Source organism: Suncus etruscus, chromosome 4, assembly GCF_024139225.1.
Source record: "Suncus etruscus isolate mSunEtr1 chromosome 4, mSunEtr1.pri.cur, whole genome shotgun sequence".
Taxonomy (NCBI): Eukaryota; Metazoa; Chordata; class Mammalia; order Eulipotyphla; family Soricidae; genus Suncus; species Suncus etruscus.
This window is the reverse complement of record NC_064851.1, coordinates 77,584,244-77,603,178: the sequence shown is the minus strand read 5'-3', so window position 1 is coordinate 77,603,178 and position 18,935 is coordinate 77,584,244. Positions and strand designations below refer to the sequence as shown.

The window sequence follows — 18,935 nt, the reverse complement described above, 5'->3', positions numbered from 1 at the left end:
TGTTTGTTTATTTGTTTTGGGTTCACCCCTGGCAGTGCTCAAGGGTTACTCCTTGTAACCCTTGTAACTCCTTGTACTCAGAAATCACCCCTGGCAGGCTTGTGGGAATATATGGCATGCCAGAGATTGAACCCAGGTTGGTCAGATGCAAGGCAAATACCCTACCTGCTTTGCTATCACTCCAGCCCCATAATGACTTCTTGAATGAATCTTAGTTTCATCAGCTAGTCTGGGACAGGAGAGAAAAGCCATTTTTCAAATGAAAGCTAAAGAAGAAAGCACATCTTGAGCATGTCCTTGTATTTCCATACATGTTCTGGCATGATTTAATGACGTTTCTCATTATAAAATGTCATGACTGTTGCCCTCTATAGGTGTGTGTTCTAGCATTTATTTTACTTGTGTTATTTTGATTTATCTTAATATTTAACAGAAGAAATGGAGACATGAAATTTAGAGATGTGGAACAATCTAGATCTGTATGCCTTTAAGGCAGGAATTTAGTCTACAGACTAGCCTATCTGATTTCCCCTCTGATTCTCCCTCTCTGTTTGTACTGTTAAACCACTTAAAAATATGCCTCTTCAACCTTGTTTTTAAACAGGCTTATTAAGCAGATGACTAAATCTGCTTATCATTGTGTGCTGTAATACAGCAGTGTAGCTGAGCACAGAGATTTGGTGCTTCTAGACTCCAGAATTATTTGGCCTCTTATTTATAGATTTATTTCCCTCATTCTCTCTGTTGCAAGTGTAGCTTGTAGTGAAGGTGGTTACACTTAGGCTTGGTTGTGGTGTTTGTACTTTTTTTCAGGTAGTGATGCTTGCTACATTCTTTAACTAGAGTGTTCACCTGGGGTTACTCCCTTTTGTTGTACTGCTTGCTCACACTTAACTGCAGTGCTGCAGAAACTTTTGCTGTGCTCAGAATCCCAGGTAGCAGAGATACCAATATTGCCCTTGGCACATCCCTGCTGCAGGGCATGAATTTATAGCTTAATGCTGGAAATGGCAGGCCCTTTAACTGGTAAGCTATGATTTGACCCTCCTAGTAATTTTTCCTTTTTTAAATAATGTACTTTTGTTTCTCTGAGTTTTCCTTGCTGTTCTGATGACAGTTTTTTTTCCCAGCTCTCTACTATTCATCATCTTTTTCTGAAGTACCTTTAGCAGTGCTGGGCTTACTAAAAATCATGTTCATTGAAAGGTATAAATAACTAACTCTTAGAATCTATGATGCTTGGGGCTGGAGAGATAGCATGGAGGTAAGGCATTTGCCTTTCATGCAGAAGGTCGGTAGTTTGAATCCCAGCATCCATATGGTCTCCTGAGCCCGCCAGGAGTGATTTCTGAGCATAGAGCCATGAGTAACCCCTGAGCACTGCCGGGTGTGACCCAAAACCAAAAAAAAAAAAAAAAAAAAGAATCTATAATACTTACTTAGGATTAGAGTGATTTGATTTCTAATTTTGTTCCCCACGTCCCTTCATTCGATGCCTTTGATGATTTGTGGGTTGGATTACATATGTTGTAAATAGTATATACTATTTTTATTTTTTGTTTGTTTTTTGGTTACACACAGCGTTGTTCATGTCTTACTCCTGGCTCTATACTCAGGGATCACTCCTGGAAGGGGTCAGAGGACCATATCAGTTGTTGGGGATCAAACCCAGGTTGGCTCTGTGCAAGGCAAGCACCTCTCAACATACTACACTATATCTCTATTTCTTAAAACTTCTTTGGCCATTTAACATTAGTTTGGTGTTTTTAATAAGGGCCCATCAGTAGGTTAAAAACAACATTCTTTTGAAAAGAGGACCTATAAAACGTTAAGAACCTTTTATTTAGTAAATAGTCAACATCAGATATGACTAGTCACTGAGTCTTTGTTGGGATTACAACAATGAATAAAACAAGGATAGGGCTTGGTGAGATAGCATAGTGGGTAGGGTGCTTGCCTTGCACAAGACCAATCTGGGTTGGGTTCCCAAAATATGTTCCCTGAGCACCACCAGGAGTAATAAAACAAGGATAATGCCTCTAAAATACGACCAAACAAAACTGTTTTCTAATGCTTTTGGATTATTTATCCATAGATAAATAATTTTGTTTTATAAATATTTTGTTTTATTTTACAGGAAAAACAAGAATGGTGGTGGCTTTATATTGCAGATAGGAAGGAACAAACATTAATATCAATGCCATATCATGTGTGTACACTCAGAGATACCGATGAGGTAATATTTCAGCATTATTTTTGTTCTTAAATTGCACATATCTCATCATCAATGAATTGCACAGGTTGCTTTAGTAAATCTGTGGTAGAAGTCTTTTTATTATATTCATGGGCTTCTTAAATTTTATTAAGACATTTTCAAAATCTTTAGTATCTTTTGGGGGGGGTCTTTGAACAACACTGAATTATTAAAAGTTGCACAGAATGGACAGTCCTTTTTTTTTCTTACTGTGAACAGTGCTGCAATGAACATAGGAGTGCAGGTGCCTTTTCTGCATTGTATTTTGGACCTCTAGGGAATATTTCCAGGACTAGTATTGGTTGGTTGAATGGAATGGAAACTCAATTTCTAGTGTTTCTGGGGCCGGCAAGGTGGCGCTAGAGGTAAATGACTGCCTTGCAAGCGCTAGCCAAGGAAGGACTACGGTTCGATCCCCTGGTGTCCCATAGGGTCCCCCCAAGCCAGGGGCAATTTCTGAGCCCTTAGCCAGGAGTAACCCCTAAGCATCAAACGGTGTGGCCCGAAAAACCAAAAAAAAAAAAAAAAAAAATTCTAGTGTATTGAGCAATGTCCATATTTTTTTCCAAAAAGGCTAGACCACTTGACATTTTTACCAGCATTGAGTGAGAGTCCTTTTCTCCCCACAATCCATGCCAGCATTGGTTGTTCTTTTTGTGTGTGCCATTTTCTTTGGTGTGGGATATTTAATTTGATTTGTATTTCCCTGATGATTAATGATGTGGATTATTTTTGGTATGCCTTTTGGCCACCTACTTTGAGGAAGTTTCTGTTCATCTCCTGTCCTCATTTCTGAGGGAGTTAGAAGGGTTTTTTTCTTGTTAAGCTCTAACAGTATCTTGTGTGTTGGTGTATTTTGAACTCCTTATTGATTGTTTCTGAATCCACAAATAGCTCCCAGAAAGATAAATCCCATTCTTCTGTCCCCCGTTTTGAGGGAGACCCTGGTAATAATATCCGGAGTAAATAATCAACACAGATAAAAGATTAGGGGACCAAAGGTTCAGCAAAGAGAGTGTTTTGTCAGTCTGTAGCCAGCTCCAAAAAAGCAAACCGAACCAGCCGTCAGCTCTGGCAAAAAAAACCCTTACGCCTCCTCAACAAGCTGTTTTATTCTTTCCTTAATCGCCCCCACCTGGAAGATTCAGGTGGGATGACAGGCAAAAACATTACATTTTGAAATCTATTATATTTGATATTGAGTATGACTGTCCCCCGATTTAGGTTGCATGTATGATTGCTTTTCCAGCCTTTTACTTTGAATCTGATTATCATTTGAGCTCAGTTCTCTTGTGGACAGCAGAAAGTTGGATTTTATTTTCTTATCTCTTTTCATTCAAGCGATAAATGCCTTTTATTAGTATATATTTTTTTACCATTGAAACAGTGAAATGATTGGCATTTAATAATCAAGGAGAAAGAGAACTCAATGGAGGTGTGCCCATGCATATAAGAGGTCTACGTTTGACTATGGCTCACAAATACATAGTAGGGGGTTGAGAATCTTGATTGCCCAGACAAGAGTAACCCTTGAGTACTGCTAGGTGTGTTCCAAGCCTCCAGAAAATAGCTGCCATTTTCCTATGGTTTCTGAGTTTTACTGAATTTTGTGTCTGTCCTTTTGTTATTCTCTTATTCTTCCCTCTTGTACTTCAGTATCAGCTCTCTATGTGATTAGATTCTGTTTAACTCTTGTTTCTTCTGATTATTTTTGTTTTGAGGTTACCATTACTTATATGTCCAGTGTTCTAGTAATCATGGCCTCTTTTAATTGATAGTAAGTAAATATCAAGCTTGTTTGTAAGAGGCTCTATTGTTACTCTCCTCTATAAACATTTTATATTTTTTAGGTATCTCTATTTTTTTTTTAATCAAAAGTTCCATAAGCACTTACTGGGATGCTTGGTTTTGTGGATTTTTTTGGTAAGAGTATTTATTGAATTGAATTATTCTTTCTCAATAACAATTATAAAAACTTGTTACATTATAAAAATACAAGTCAATGTTGAACTTAAAAATATTGTGATCTTTTATGCATGTATTTGTCATTCCTCAATGGAAGTCATAGGAGATATATATTTTTTTCTATTGGGTTTTGCCACCTTGATTGCTAAGTGTCTTGGTGTTTTTTCTGAGTATTTTTTTTATAATATTTTTTATTTAAACATCTTGGTTACAAACATGATTGTGGTTGGGTTTCAGTCATATAAGATGACACCCCCCCCATCACCAATGTAACATTCCCATCACCAATGACCCAAATATCCCTCCTCCCCTCCTGTCCCCACCTGTACTCTAGACAGGCTTTCTATTTCCCTCATATATTCTCATTGTTAGGATAGTTTGCAATGTAGTTACTTCTCTTTAACTAAACTCATCACTCTTTGTGGTGAGGTTCATGAGGTCAGCTGTAACGTTCAGCCCTCTATAGGAGATATTTTTTAAAAAATAACAGGATTTTGGGGCCGGTAGGGCATTTGCCTTGCAAGCGGCCAACCCAGGACCAACGGTGGTTTGAATCCCGGCATCCCATATGGTCCCCTGTGCCTGCTAGGAGTAATTTCTGAGCACAGAGCCAGGAATAACCCCAGAGCACTCCCGGGAGTGACCCAAAAACCCAAACCCCTTCCAAAAAAAAAAAAAAACCCACAAGATTTTTCCCCCTTTTTATTTTAGTCATTTATGATTGGGGTTTAGGCATACAGTGTTTTAAAACTAATTCCTTCACAAGTGTCCACTTACCTCCACTGGAGGTCCCATTTGCATCTATGGGAAGCACTTTTTTTTTTTTTTTTTTTTTTTTTTTTGTGGTTTTTGGGTCACACCCGGCAGTGCTCAGGGGTTATTCCTGGCTCCAGGCTCAGAAATTGCTCCTGGCAGGCACGGGGGACCATATGGGACGCCGGGATTCGAACCGATGACCTCCTGCATGAAAGGCAAACGCCTTACTTCCATGCTATCTCTCCGGCCCCGGGAAGCACTTTTAAAAAATGTTTTGCACTATGGTTTATAGTATATTACTGATAGGGTTTCATGCATAATACATAAGAATTTGTCCTAGGGCTGTTTTATGTAGCAGTGAGTTCCTTTATATGTTAAACTTTTTTTTTGGGGGGGGGGGCACACCTGGTAGCGTTCAGGGGTTACTCTTGGCTCTACGCTTAGAAATCGCTCCTGGAAGGCCAGGGGTGGAGTGGGGTGGGGCTTTGGGATGCCGGGATTCAAATCACCATTCTTCTACATGCTATCTCTCTGGCCCCAAAACTTTTTATATTTTAAAATATTTTTATTTAATTTTGGGATCATACTAGGCTGTGCTCAGGGCTTGCTCCTGGCTCTTTGCTCAGGAATTACTCCTGACAAACTCAGAGGACCATATGGGGTGCTAGGAAACCAAGGTAGCTGCAAACAGTGCAAGCATGCTGCCCATTGTATTATTTCTCCAGTTCCTCTGTTAAACTTTTTATTGCACTTTTTCAACTTTTTATTGCACTTTTATATTTGAGTGACAGCCTCAAGGATTGAATGTTCTTGATTAGACATCATTTCCTTTCAGCATTTTGTATCTTGCCATTCTCTTCTGTTGAGAAATCTGACCATCTTGTGGTTATTTCCCTGTGCCTCTTAATCTGTTACTGCTTTTTAGGTTCTCCATTCTACTGATCTTTAATTTTTTTTTGGGGGGGGGGGGTTTCGGCTACACCCGTTTGATGCTCAGGGGTTACTCCTGGCTAAGTGCTCAGAAATTGCCCCTGGCTTGTGGGGACCATATGGGACGCCAGGGGATTGAACCACAGTCCTTCCTTGGCTAGCGCCACCTCGCCGGCCCCGACACAGTGTATTTAAAATGGTAAAAAATTAAAGATCAGGGGCCGGCGAGGTGGTGCTTAGCCAGGAGTAACCCCTGAGCATCAAATGGGTGTGGCCCTAAATAAATAAATAAATAAATAAATAAATAAATAAATAAATAAATATACTGTGTCTTGGTGTCTGACTTTTTAGTTTTGTTTTTGTTTTGAACTTTTGAGCTTCCTGGATCAGATGTCTATGAGATTAAATTTTTATAAAAAAGGGATTTATCTATATATTATCTTGCTTAGAAAAATCTGAATTTGGGTCATTGGAGTCAGTTAACCAGAACATTCCAATGTCATCTTTTTATATATATTCTTTTTACTTTGTCCCAGAAGAATTGAAACTTGTAAGTTTATAACTCTGAGTATTATGGTCTTCAACCACCTATCTGCAGAGGGTGCCTATCTGCAGGTGGAGAAAGGATGAAGAATGTTGCCTTCTATAATTTACACTCATATTTCTACATCATTTCACTTCTTTAACTCAGTAACTTAATTTTGCTGTTGGCAGAGCAGTCTACCAAGTAAATTATAAAATACGAATTGACTTATTTTTTCTCATTTTTTTATTTCAAAACTATTCTTATCCTCCCACTTAATGACTCAAAAATTCCTGTGATACCAGCTGGGTCATGTACCTCAGTGCTGGTACTCTTGACCTAAAATCTTCAATCCTTCTTCAGAGAATAGGGATAGGGAATGAATTGTCTCAGTCCTCATTGTGAATTGGTCTTTCTGATGATGATCCTCTTCCAGGGGCTCACGAGAAATTAGTTCCCTTATTCAAACTAAAGTCATTCCTGTCATCCACACAGTTCTGGGGGATTCATGAGCACCATTGCAGAACTCCAGGCAAAGAAACTAAAGAAGTTTCTATTCTCTTATAATGAGGGAAATTAAATGGATTTAAGATGTTACACATCTAATATGGGAGAGCCACGACCAGAGCATTCATTTTTTCTTACTGTGTTTTTCCTGGAAATAAGAATATTTGGTAATAAAGCATCTTTTTATATATAAATATGCTTCATTACCAAATATATATATATCTGGTATATTATATATACACACATATGTGTATGTATAATATATATGTAATGTTATTCCAACATTTACTTTGTTTCTTCAAGTTGTGAAGGTTGCTTTAAATACTTTGGCTTATTATGAATGTACACAGTATTTTACCTAATTTGGTGTACTTTTGTGTATGTATATTTGTTATTGTTAGAACTATCTGTGTCATTTGAGTCACTTAACTTTTAAACACATTAGAAACTTTATGTGGGGCCCAAAAGATAGCACAGTGGTAGGGCGTTTGCCTTGCATGAGGCCTACCTGGGATGGATCCAGGTTTGGTTCCTGGCATCCATAACTTCTTCCAAGCCTACCAGGAGCGATTTCTGAGCCCAGAGCCATGAGTAACCTTTGAGTGCCGCCAGGTGTGACCTAAACACCCCCCCCCCCCAAAATAAGCACACTTATGTTCATTACAGCATTATTTACAATAGCCCAAATCTGGAAACAACCCAGATAACTGACAGTAGATCAATGGCTAAAGAAATTGTGGCATATATATACAATGGAATACTGTGCAGCTGTCAGGAAAAATTAAGTCATGAAATTTTCCTATACATGGATGGACATGGAAATTATTATGCTGAGTGAAACAAGTTAGAGGGAGAGAAATAGACAGAGAATAGTCTCACTCATCTATGGGATTACAGAAAAATAAAAGACATTATTGTAATAACACATAGACAGTAGAGATGAGGGCTGGAAGAACCGGCCACAATATGAAGCTTACAACGAAGAGTGGTGAGTGCAGTTAGACAACAATCATGACAATGGTAATGAGTGAGAGATACAGAATGCCTGTCTCGAATACAGGTGGGGGGGTAGGGGAGGAAGGAAATGGGGGCATTGGTGGTGGGAAGGTAGCACTGGTATGGTGAAGAGGTGTGTTCTTTTTTTTATAACTGAAACCCAACTACAACCATGTTTGTAATCATGGTGCCTAAATATATTATTAAAAAAAAAAAAAAGAAACTTTACGAGCTGTTGTTTTCTCCCCTTCTTAAAATATAGGCTTCAAGTGCTATTTTTATTTTCTAGGTAGAACTGAAGTTTCCTGCACCAGGCAAGCCTGGGAATTATCAGTATACAGTATTTCTGAGATCAGATTCCTATATGGGTTTAGATCAGATTAAACCATTGAAGGTAAGAATGACTCTTGAATAACTGTGGTTGTGTATTTGAACAAGTGCTTTAGAGAAGCATTTCTTTCTCTCATCAGATTTAGTGAGACAGTAGTCAGTATTCTTCCTCAAAAATTGCAGTTATGGAGCCAGGGAGATAACTTAAAGGGCTGACACAAAGTAAGTTATAAAGAAGCCCCAAGTTCCCTAGCATGGTCCCTTGAGCACCACCAGATGTGGCCCTGGTGGTACTATTAGGCTTGAGGAACATTACATTGCCAGTCTGAGCTGCACAGCCACATCACCAGAAGTGGCTCCCATTCCACTAAGTATTTGGTTAGGAGACCCATCTGTGAAGAATCATTTCTTGCCTTTTCATGCTATATAAAAAACAAAAATATATAAAAATCAAATATAAAACAATAATAAAAATTAAACTGTAATTTTCTCCCTTTTTTGGTGAGGGCTCCCAGTGTAAGCCTTGGGTCTTCCTATCTCTATGCTCAGGGGTCACTCCTGGAGGGGCACAGAGGGGCATTTGGGGTGCCAAGAATAGAACACAGGTTTGCTGTGAGCAAGCTAAGCACCTTACTATATTCTCTCTCCAAATCCACCACTTTATGTTCATTTATATGTTTATTTCTGGAATGTCAGTGGTCAGATAGCACGTGTCTGCTTCCTTGTGAACTCCAGTTCCATCTTCAGCATCCCAGATCCAGAAACTAAAAACAGAAGGAAAAGAGACCAGAAAGCTTTCTCTTTGCTAGTTATTTCTCCTACTATTGTTCCCCACATTTCTGATGTCTCTGTTTAATTATTCTTTCTAGTTGGAAGTTCACGAGGCTAAGCCTGTGCCAGAAAACCACCCACAGTGGGACACAGCAATTGAAGGGGATGAAGACCAGGAGGACAGTGAGGGTTTTGAAGATAGCTTTGAGGAAGAGGAAGAAGAGGAAGAAGATGATGACTAAGCAGTGCTCTGAAATGGACCATAATATTTGCACATAGTTGCAAGTCTTTGCTAGTTTGGAAATGTATAATAAACCAGAAGCAGTGCAAGCTGAGGGAGGTGTTAGTTCTTTCCTGGAAATGGGCACATAATCTGATGGGGCAGTGGCAGTGCCTTGGTATAGAGTCTGGAAAAATGCTTAAGGCTGGTCAAAGCCTTTTTCAGTATGGGATGGTGCATTTGTCTCATTTGAAAATGATAATAAACCCCTTGTTAATGACTGTTCAGATGTGTGGGTTATGTATTATCTGATCAGTTTATGGTTCCAGTAAAAGTAAAGGTACATTGGAGAATCTATAAAAGGAGCAACTTTTCTCTGTTTAGCTTTAGTTTTTAGCAAACATTAAGGTATGATAAACACCACAGCTATGTTTTAAGTAACATCTGCTCAAGTTTTAATGTTTTGAAAAGCTCTATCGTTTTACATTTTTCAGTGCTACAACTGTAATAGCTCCACTCGTGCTTTTAAGTCTTTTATTTTACCTGTCTTGGTCCTAAGTTGGCTTTCTCTCACATTCCACACAACACAGAGGGCTACATTTGGGGATTTTCATTTTAACCGTTGCCAAGAGTTATCAGACAGATTATAAAAACGGCTTAAAACATTTTTAAGCCTTTATTTTAGCAGATCATGCAGGGTCTAATTCTTTCTGTAAGCTCTAAGAAATTATTTTGGGACCACATGTTCTAACGTTGACAACTTACAGAGTTACTAAGTAACCTTTTTTAAAAGGTTCACTATAAAAGCTGAAATTCGTTCTTAGCTTTTAATCTACCTATCAGAAGCCTTTTAAGGAAAGAAATATATATAAAACATGCAAAGGAGGCATTTTTTGTATTCATTTTGGACTCCTGTCAATAAAATAGAAGTTTGACTCATGTTTGTTATGGTGTGTCTTTTTACTCACAGAGAAAGGATATAATAGGATATAATCTATTCGCTTATTTTCTGACTAAAAGTTTAATATCATAGATGCCTGCTGACATGACTGTTGTTTCTGTATACTGTAGAAAGGCCCATGAGTGAGAAAAACGACTCTCACTTGGTGCAGCTAGGAAGGGTGATACTCAGAAATAGTAGTGATGTGTGCGGGATGAACTGTTACGGCAAAGTGAGTATATCTATTTCTGGGTGGCGAGGAAGCAAAGTATAGGAGGATTGTGCCCATCCTCCCTGGCCAGATTGTCCTTAGCTGAGAACAATTAAAATACCATGACCATGTTTTCTTTAAAGCTGCCAATCACCATGCAGAGCTATCACTGGTGTTTTGTTACTACAGTGGTAGGAAATAAAACTTAAAAATGACCAAAGATACGAGTGACTCTTTGGGTTCTAAAACTAGGATAAATATTCCCTGTAATTTTTTGGAATCACCTTGGCATGCGCGCACGCGTGTGTGTGCGTGTGTGTGTGTGTGTGTGTGTGTGTGTGTGTGTGTTTTCCAGCGTGCGCGTGTGTGTGTGTTTTCCAGGATGTAGCAAGCAGCTTCCTTAGTAGGCAGGAGTTGATAATGACTATTTTGTTTAGTAATGAGATGGGTTTTGATATTCCTATTATATATCATATTGTTGCAAGTGTCAGTGTCTGGGGAGGCAGCTACAGGCCACTTAAATGTGGAGGAGGTACAACTGAACCCAGCCTGATCAGATGAAACCAAATGAGAGGAAGGTAAGAACAGGAGTACATGTAAGTACAGGAGTGCATGTGCTGGTTTTCTTGGCTGGTAGTTTCTGTCTGATTATTTGTTTAGTCTTACAGGCATTTCAGGTTCTCACAAAAACAGTTCATTGATCCGATGACATGGCTGCATGGTGGATGTGAATTACCCAACACAACATTGCCCACCCAATCAATCCCTCCGCACACACATACTCAGCACCACTGAGCACTGCAGATGTGGCCTCCACGATAGAAAAGAACTTTTATTTTTTATTTTTTGGCCACATCCTGTGACACTCATGGGTTACTCCTGGCTCTGCGCTCAGAAATTGTTCCTGGCTTGGGGGACCATATGGGACGCCGGGGGATCGAACTCAGGTCTGTCCTGGGTCAGCAGCGTGCAAGGCAAATGCCCTACTGCCGCGCTCTTGCTCCGGACCCAGAAAAGAATTTTTTAAAGCTTTTTTGTTTGTTTTTTAACACTAGAGAATGATTTTAAAGCCCAGTAACACATCACAGTAACACATCATTCTGGCAAGGTACTGCTTTAGAAGAATCCCACTGTTCTGTTTTCCCTTGCTCTTTGATACATATATGCACTTTACAAAAAAATAAACTGACATTTTCTATAATGATTTCTCTGGATAACTTTTCATGTTGCTTTAGGGAAAGAGCTGAGCCTTCCATTTATGCTCCTTACCTTTTCAGTAAGTCGCTGAACTCCGCAGCCCTTTTTTCTCTTGATTGAGATCTAATAACTGGGCTGTATTTAATGGAATGGAAACTGTCATTTTAGTTCTAAACCCATCAAGACAGCATCTATTCGCAGAGAGGGAAATCCATTCCTAATGAAAGCATTATGTTCATACAAAGTGAGATGGGCATTTATAAAGAGCATTACTTCTGTAATTTGTATCATACCGAGCAACATTCAGGATAGTACTTCTGCCTCTGCACTCAGAAATCATTCTTGATGGTGCTGGAACCAGATAGGATTCCAAGGCCCATGAGTGAGAAAAACGACTCTCACTTGGTGCAGCTAGGAAGGGTTATACTCAGAAATAGTAGTGATGTGTGCGGGATGAACTGTATGGCAAAGTGAGTATTTCTATTTCTGGGTGGTGAGGAAGCAAAGATCAGATCTGGATTGGCCATGTGCAAGGCAAATGCCTTACCCTCTGCTATCACTCCAGTCCCAACTTGTATAATATTTTTTAACTCCTTGTATTGGCCAAAGACCTATTAAAACATTTTTTAATGAAGTGACCACAATGCAAAGTCTGAAGCTGTAAATTTTATTATAAAGTTTAATAGATGTCCCATATATATGTGTGTGTGTATATATATATATATATATATATATATATCAAAATCAGATATTCATACCCTTAAGAAATTTTTTTTCATGAAGTTGCTATGTTTGGGATGCTATGTTAGGAGACATTCTGTTTCCCAGTTTACACAAATCAAGAAGGGGAGTACTAAGCAAAAAGAGGGACTAAGGAAGGAGGGGAGGGTGCCAGAGAACAGGTGTGGGGAAGCAAGGGTGGGCACTGAGGAATGTAAGATTCTCTGAGCACAGTCCCATTAAATCCCAGATACTGAAGTATTTAGCCACAACTTTTACTTCATATGTAATTGACACTTTCTTGAGAGATTAATCACATATTTAGTTTCTGGTTTTGATTGAATAATGGGGCTATAAAGTATCAATTGTTATTTTAATTTGTGGTGCTGGGATCAAACCCAGGGCTTCGTGCATGCAAAGTATGTAGTCTGCCACATAACCATGTCCTTTGACAGAAATTTGTGTTCTTAATGTCTTATGTAGATGTTTGGAAATTCATTATAATCTTCTTAAAGGCCATTGTTTTGACTGTCCTTTTTTCTCTTAATAGCTTTACATCATAGACAAGAGAATGTTTTGGGGTCTGCCATGTAATTTGTTGACTTGTTTTTTTTAAAGATAAGTAAATCCTTATCCTTTTTTAGTATTCTTAAGAGCATTTCTTTTTCAAGTATTTAGTCAGCTAACCCCCCTTGTTTGGTTGGCATTAACGTGAAGCCACTAGCAGGGAGCCATGCATGCCAGGCCATTTTACTGGCTATGGAGTGATTAGTTGAAACACATCTTACCAACTTAGCATACAGCACCTTCACACATTTAAACTTGTCATTAGGGCAAATTTTCAAAACTTAAAAGCTTACCTTGTTCTTTTGTAATCTGAACTAAGATGAAATACAGCGAGCGATCAGTGACATGCTTTAGGGCTGTGGGCTCAAGAGGGGAGGGTGTGTATCTCAGGACTGTGGAGATGATCAATCCAGTGGGGAAATGTTAAAATGGTTATTGTATTTAATCTCACAACTTGAGATTTCTATTTTTGTGTTTTATAATGTACATAATATTGTACAACTGTACACTAACAAAATTTATAAATAAATAATGATTTATTGGTGATTTTTTTAAGTGATTTTAGTATCTGAATCAAACATTTGGATTGGCTGCTTTGAAGTCTTGCTAAAATCACCTTTCAGGGAAGATGAAGGCTTAGCCTTTGGTTCTCACCACTGGAGTTTTCAGAGTGATCATCTCTGCTGTAAATGAGGGGGTGCTCTCCATTGCATCTGGCTCCACTGGACCATCCCGGAGCAGAATGATCATTTTCTGAGATGGAACTGGGCAGATTGAATGAAGGAATTAGAAGTGTGTGGGGGGGGGGGGGGCTAACCAGTGATTGTACAGACAGGAATGGGTACAGTCATGTGAGCCTGCTGACAGGTTAGCACTCTCCACAGCTCTCTTGCTGGTACTTGTAATCCATTGGCTGCTGCAAATGAAAGGGGAATGTGGGAAGGACTGTGCTCTCCTGCCAGCATTAGAGGCTCCTGTGCTCACTTGCCCACATGGGTGAGGGAGACACCATTAATGAATAGTCTGAAGGTGGAAGCCCACCATGAAGAGTCTGAACTTTCTTTCCACTTTGACTCCATCCTAAGATGGTGGTTGGGCTGAATAACTATTTCTTTAGTAAAAATTGGTTTTGCTTGTGGTATTATTCAAAGATGAAAGGCACGTTTGTTACCTTTCTCTGTCTTCTGGGATTATTATTTTTATTTATTTTTTGTTTGGTTTTACTTTGGGGCCCCACCTGGTGATTCTCAGGGTTTTACTTCTAGCCCAGCATTCAGTGGTAATTCCTGGAGGGATGGAATGTTGGGTTGAACCCAGGTTGGCCTTGTTGAGGCAAGTGCCCAACCCACTGTACTATTTATTGCTCCAGTCCCTGGGATTCTCTCTTTTTTGTTGTTGTTTTTGGGGCACATCCAGTGGTACTCTGCACTCAGATATCACCCTTAGCAGACTCCAGGGGACCTATGGGATGCTGGGGATTGAACCCAGATCTGTCCAGGTTGGCAGCATGCAAGGCAAATGCCCTACCGCTGTGTTTAATTACTCTGGCCCCTATGGGATTATCTCTTGATCTTTATTCTGTCCTCACCTTTGTATTTTCATTCTGTTTGCTGTTAGGACTGCAAAGCAGTGCCATCAGGTTGGCATTCATATGTTGGCATAAGTGTGTTGCTTATGGAATGGTGGTGGGATTGAACTCTGGTGTTCTGCATGAAAGATTATACCAACTTCAACAGAGCTACTGTATTTCACTTACATAACCATCACGCCTGCATAATCACCACACCCCATTTGTCAATAATACCAGCACAATTAAAAAATCACACACACAGGGCCGGAGTGATAGCACAGCGGTGGGGTGTTGGTCTTGCACGTGGCCGACCTGGGACAGACCATGGACCCATCCCCTATAGTCCCCTTAGCCTGCCAGTGGAGAACCAGGAGTAACCCTGTGCTCTCTCTCTCTCTCTCTCTCTCTCTCTCTCTCTCTCTCTCTCTCTCTCTCTCTCTCTCTCTCTCTCTCTCTCTCTCTCTCACACACACACACACACACACACACACACAGGAATGTGAAGCAGAGAAATCATATAGGAGGTTAAGGTGCTTGCCTTGCATTCCACCATCCCCCAGCACCACATACATTCCCTTGACCCCATTAAGAGTAACTCCTGAGGGGGGGAAAAAATAGCCAAAGCATGCCCTGAGAACAATGAGATATGGCCCCAAAACAAACTAGTGATGTTTATTCTGTGAAGTGTTAAATACTCTGGGCCACTAGTAAATTTACTTCTAAGTTTTTGAGATAAAATCATGATGTTCCTTTCCAATAAAGTTCAGAAGTTGGTGCATGTTTTGTCTTTTTTTTTTTTTTTAATCATTTTGTTAGAATCCTGTCATTTGTTTGATAGAGGTGAACAATCAGGACAAGAAAGTTCTGTTATTCCACAAAATAGAATTTGTTATTGTGTTTGAACTATATCTCACTTGGAGCTTTACTGCTGGCTCTGCTAAGAACTCTCTTCTGGAAGTGCTTGGGGGATTATATGTGTTTCTGGGAAACAAACAGGACTTGGTTGCATACAAGGCAAGTTCCTTAATAACTTATCTTTCCAGTTTCAGAAAAGAATTTTTTGTTTGTTTTTTTGGGGACACACCCAGTCACTCTTAAGAGTTACTCCTGGCTCTGCACTCAGAAATCACTCCTGGGTTGGGGGACCATATGGGACACCAGGGGATCCAACTGCAGTCCATCCTAGGTTAGCCATGTGCAAGGCAAACCCCCATCACTGCGCCATGGCTCTGGCTCCTCAGAATAGAATTTTTTTTGTATGGCTGGTGACAAAAACAGTAAAAGAAGGTTGGAGAGATAGTGCAGGGCTTAAGGCATATGCCTATATTTGGCCTGCTCGTGTTTAATCACTGGTACCATATATGGTTCTGTAAAAATGGCCAGGAGTTATTCCCGGAAGTACGGTGTAATCCGAAAGCACAGCCAAAACCCACAATAATCCTATTCCCTAAACAAAAAACGAACTGTGAAGGGTCTGAGGTTTTTACTTTGTACAAGACAGCAAGTTACTGTGTCTGGACTCTGGAACTTAGGGATTCCCAGGTCACAAGGAGCTTCATGTCTCTATCTCCTCTTGTCCCTAAGTTCCATTGGGTCACAAATGGGGGAGGCTCAGATGGATTCTGTGCATATGTGCATATGTGTTTGAGACCCAGCCAAAGAATCAAGCTTGGGATTTCCATTTTAAATTACACAGCCATGTTCAGGCAGTTTGGAACAGAGCTGCTGTTCTCTGTTCTCAAGGTATACAAAAACAAGAGAACTGTGGAAACTATCTCCTAAGAGCAGGAATTCCCTCTCTGGAGGAATTGATATTGCAAAACAAGTGCCTTACTCCATAGAGTACTTTTATTTTGGGGAGAAGTTTGGGGCTACACCTGGAAGTGCCCAGTGCTGACTCCTAACTCCACTCAGGGTCCACTCATATCAGGGTGAGTGGGGGACCATATTTGGCGCCAGGGATAGAACCAAGCTCAGCTGCATTTCTACCCTTTTCTACTATCTCTTTTTTGGGGAGGGGGTTTGGGGCAGCACTTAGGGTTTACTCCTGGCTCTGCTCTCAGAAATCGCTCCCAGCAGGCTTGGGGGACCATGTGGGATGCCTGGAGTCGAACCACCGTCCATCTTGGGTCAACCATGTGCAAAGCAAACACCCTACCACTGTTCTATCTCTCCGGCCGCCTCTTTTCTACTCTCTTCTACTTCTACAGTACCTTTATTTACAAAAATCCAGAGCACACATTTTCAGAGAAAATGAGTTCAATTTAGTATAAATTGAGACCAGTGAGGCTGTCTCTTAAGATTTTTTTTTTTTTTTACATGTTCACTACTCAACTAGTTTTAAGTTTCGATTGAGGATAGCTTTCTTAGACACCAACAGAAACCATTCAGAATTCTTCCAGTTAAATCCAGTCTAGTGTGACAGGGTGGGGGTAGGGGAAGCTGAACTGTCTACAAAATGAATATTGTCGTATATAACAATCAACGATTTTGATTATTAAACTTTGTGTCCCTCCCCAAAGCCCCACCCTCTTTTCACACAATCCAATCCAAGCCTCCACTGTAACTATTATGAAATATATGCTATTCCTTTTATGGCATACTTTTTCTTAAGCCGGGGGGGGGGTGTATTGGGCATTTTAGGATTGAAATTGAGGACTCTGAAAGTCTTGAGCTAGTTGAGCTGTTCACCCTATGATCCTTTGAGGGAAGATTGATGCCTGGGGATTTTTTGGATTTGGGGGTCATGCCCAGTAGTATTTGGAGGTTTCACATAGGTTGGCATTCTAGAGTTGCTTTCAGTGATGTCATGGGAGACCATCATGAGGTGCTGGGGATTATCCCTGGAGCTTTCAGGTGTAAAGCATGTACTCTTGACCCTTGACTGTTTCCCCAGTCCTTGTTTGATGTAACTATGAGCCATTTATGATAAAGTTGATGAAGAGGTAAGTTCAGTTCTACTGATAGATTTCTGTTTCCATTGTTTGTACAAACAAGGTCACACACACACACACACACACACACACACACACACACAAGATGGAGAGTGGGGAAGCAGAGGGACTTCACTTATCTAATCTACAAAATAAACACAAGGCAGAAGATGCTGGGAATTTCCTATCATCCTATTTATGCAGCTGAAAACTACCCTGGTTCCTCAGCCCTACTTAAGAGTGCTGAGGGTAAGACAGGCTTTAACAGAAAGGAGGAAGCTCCCAGCAGAGCCCTGCCCTACACACAGGCCTGCAGAATAGGCCAGCCTGGCAGTATGGAGGCCCCACTGAAGGGCCCTACTGTTCCTATCGCAGCTCTCTGCTTCCATTCTGCAGCCAGCAAGGAGCCACGTGCTGCATGGGCCCCACCTACACCAACTGGAGTCTGTGCAAGCGAATTCTGTCCTCTCAACCACAATATTTATTGCACGTGCTTAGAGTCATGGAGACCATCACCTACATTCAAGTTCGTTTCAGAAGCTTCTAGGTGGCTCTAATTCTCTGGAGAACCATACTTCAGTAGTACAGATCCCAGTCTCTTGTCCCAGACTGGCACACATCCCAGTCCTGTTCCAGCTCTCACCACTCCTAAAGAAATTGGCTCCAGCAATGTTCTCCTGTCTTGTCAGTTTTTCCTCTCCCGTGGATAATTTCCTACAGCATAAGTCATACTATTAATTTTTCTCATTAAAAAAAGAGGGGGCCAGCACGATAGTACAGCATTTCAGGTGTTTGCCTTGCATGAAGTTGACCCAGGTTCGAACCCTAGCATCCCATAAGATTCCCTGAACCTGCCAAGAGTAATTTCTGAGTGCAGAGCCAGGAGTAACTCCTGAGAGTGCCACCGGGTGTGGCCCAAGGGGGTGGGGGGAAGAGGGGCCAGAGAGATAGCTTGCAAACCCATGGATTAGGTGCACTTTGTAAGAGGGAGAGAGAGTCAGGAGTGACTCTGAGAGAACTGCCAAGTGTGACCTAAAAAGCAGTGTGTGTGTGTGTGTGTGTGTGTGTGTGTGGTGTGTGGTTTCTGATCTCTTCCTACCTTTGCTGTTTCTTTTGTCCTCACAGCCCCAATATTCTTCTAAAGACTTGTCAACTTTCTGAGACTTGAGCATAGTGGTAGGGTGTTTGCTTTGCATTCGACTGAGCCAAGTTCAATTCCCCAGCCTCCCATCCCAAATGGTTCTCTGAGCCTTCCAGGAGTGATTTCTGAGCACAGAGCAGAGGGTAACCCCTGAGAGCCACCATATGTGCCCCCCCAAATGTTGTCTACTTTCTCTGGCTCTGTTTCTTCCATTCTATTCTATTTGTTCATCTTTTTTTTATCATGAAATAGAACAGATATTTAAAAGGATTGCAGGGTATGGAACAGAGGTATCAAGTTTAATACTTTATTACAATGCAAATATCCTTCTACCCTGACCAGAAAGAGTACATGAGCAAGAGTTTTGAGCACTTCTCAAGTCCTACCCACCCACTTCCTGCCCA

At 40.5% G+C, this 18,935-nt stretch overlaps 1 protein-coding gene across 1 annotated transcript in view; it reads left to right on the top strand.

The window, feature by feature from the left end:
- The window catches only part of SEC63 (SEC63 homolog, protein translocation regulator), a 66,013-nt gene extending 55,822 nt beyond the window's left edge, over nt 1-10,191 (top strand). The window contains exons 19-21 of the mRNA XM_049771173.1: nt 2,138-2,236; nt 8,221-8,325; nt 9,131-10,191. Of these exons, the coding sequence (XP_049627130.1) occupies nt 2,138-2,236; nt 8,221-8,325; nt 9,131-9,274 (348 nt within the window). The 3' untranslated portion in view covers nt 9,275-10,191. The remainder of the gene's footprint in view (nt 1-2,137; nt 2,237-8,220; nt 8,326-9,130) is intronic.
- The last annotated feature ends 8,744 nt before the right edge of the window (nt 10,192-18,935 follow it).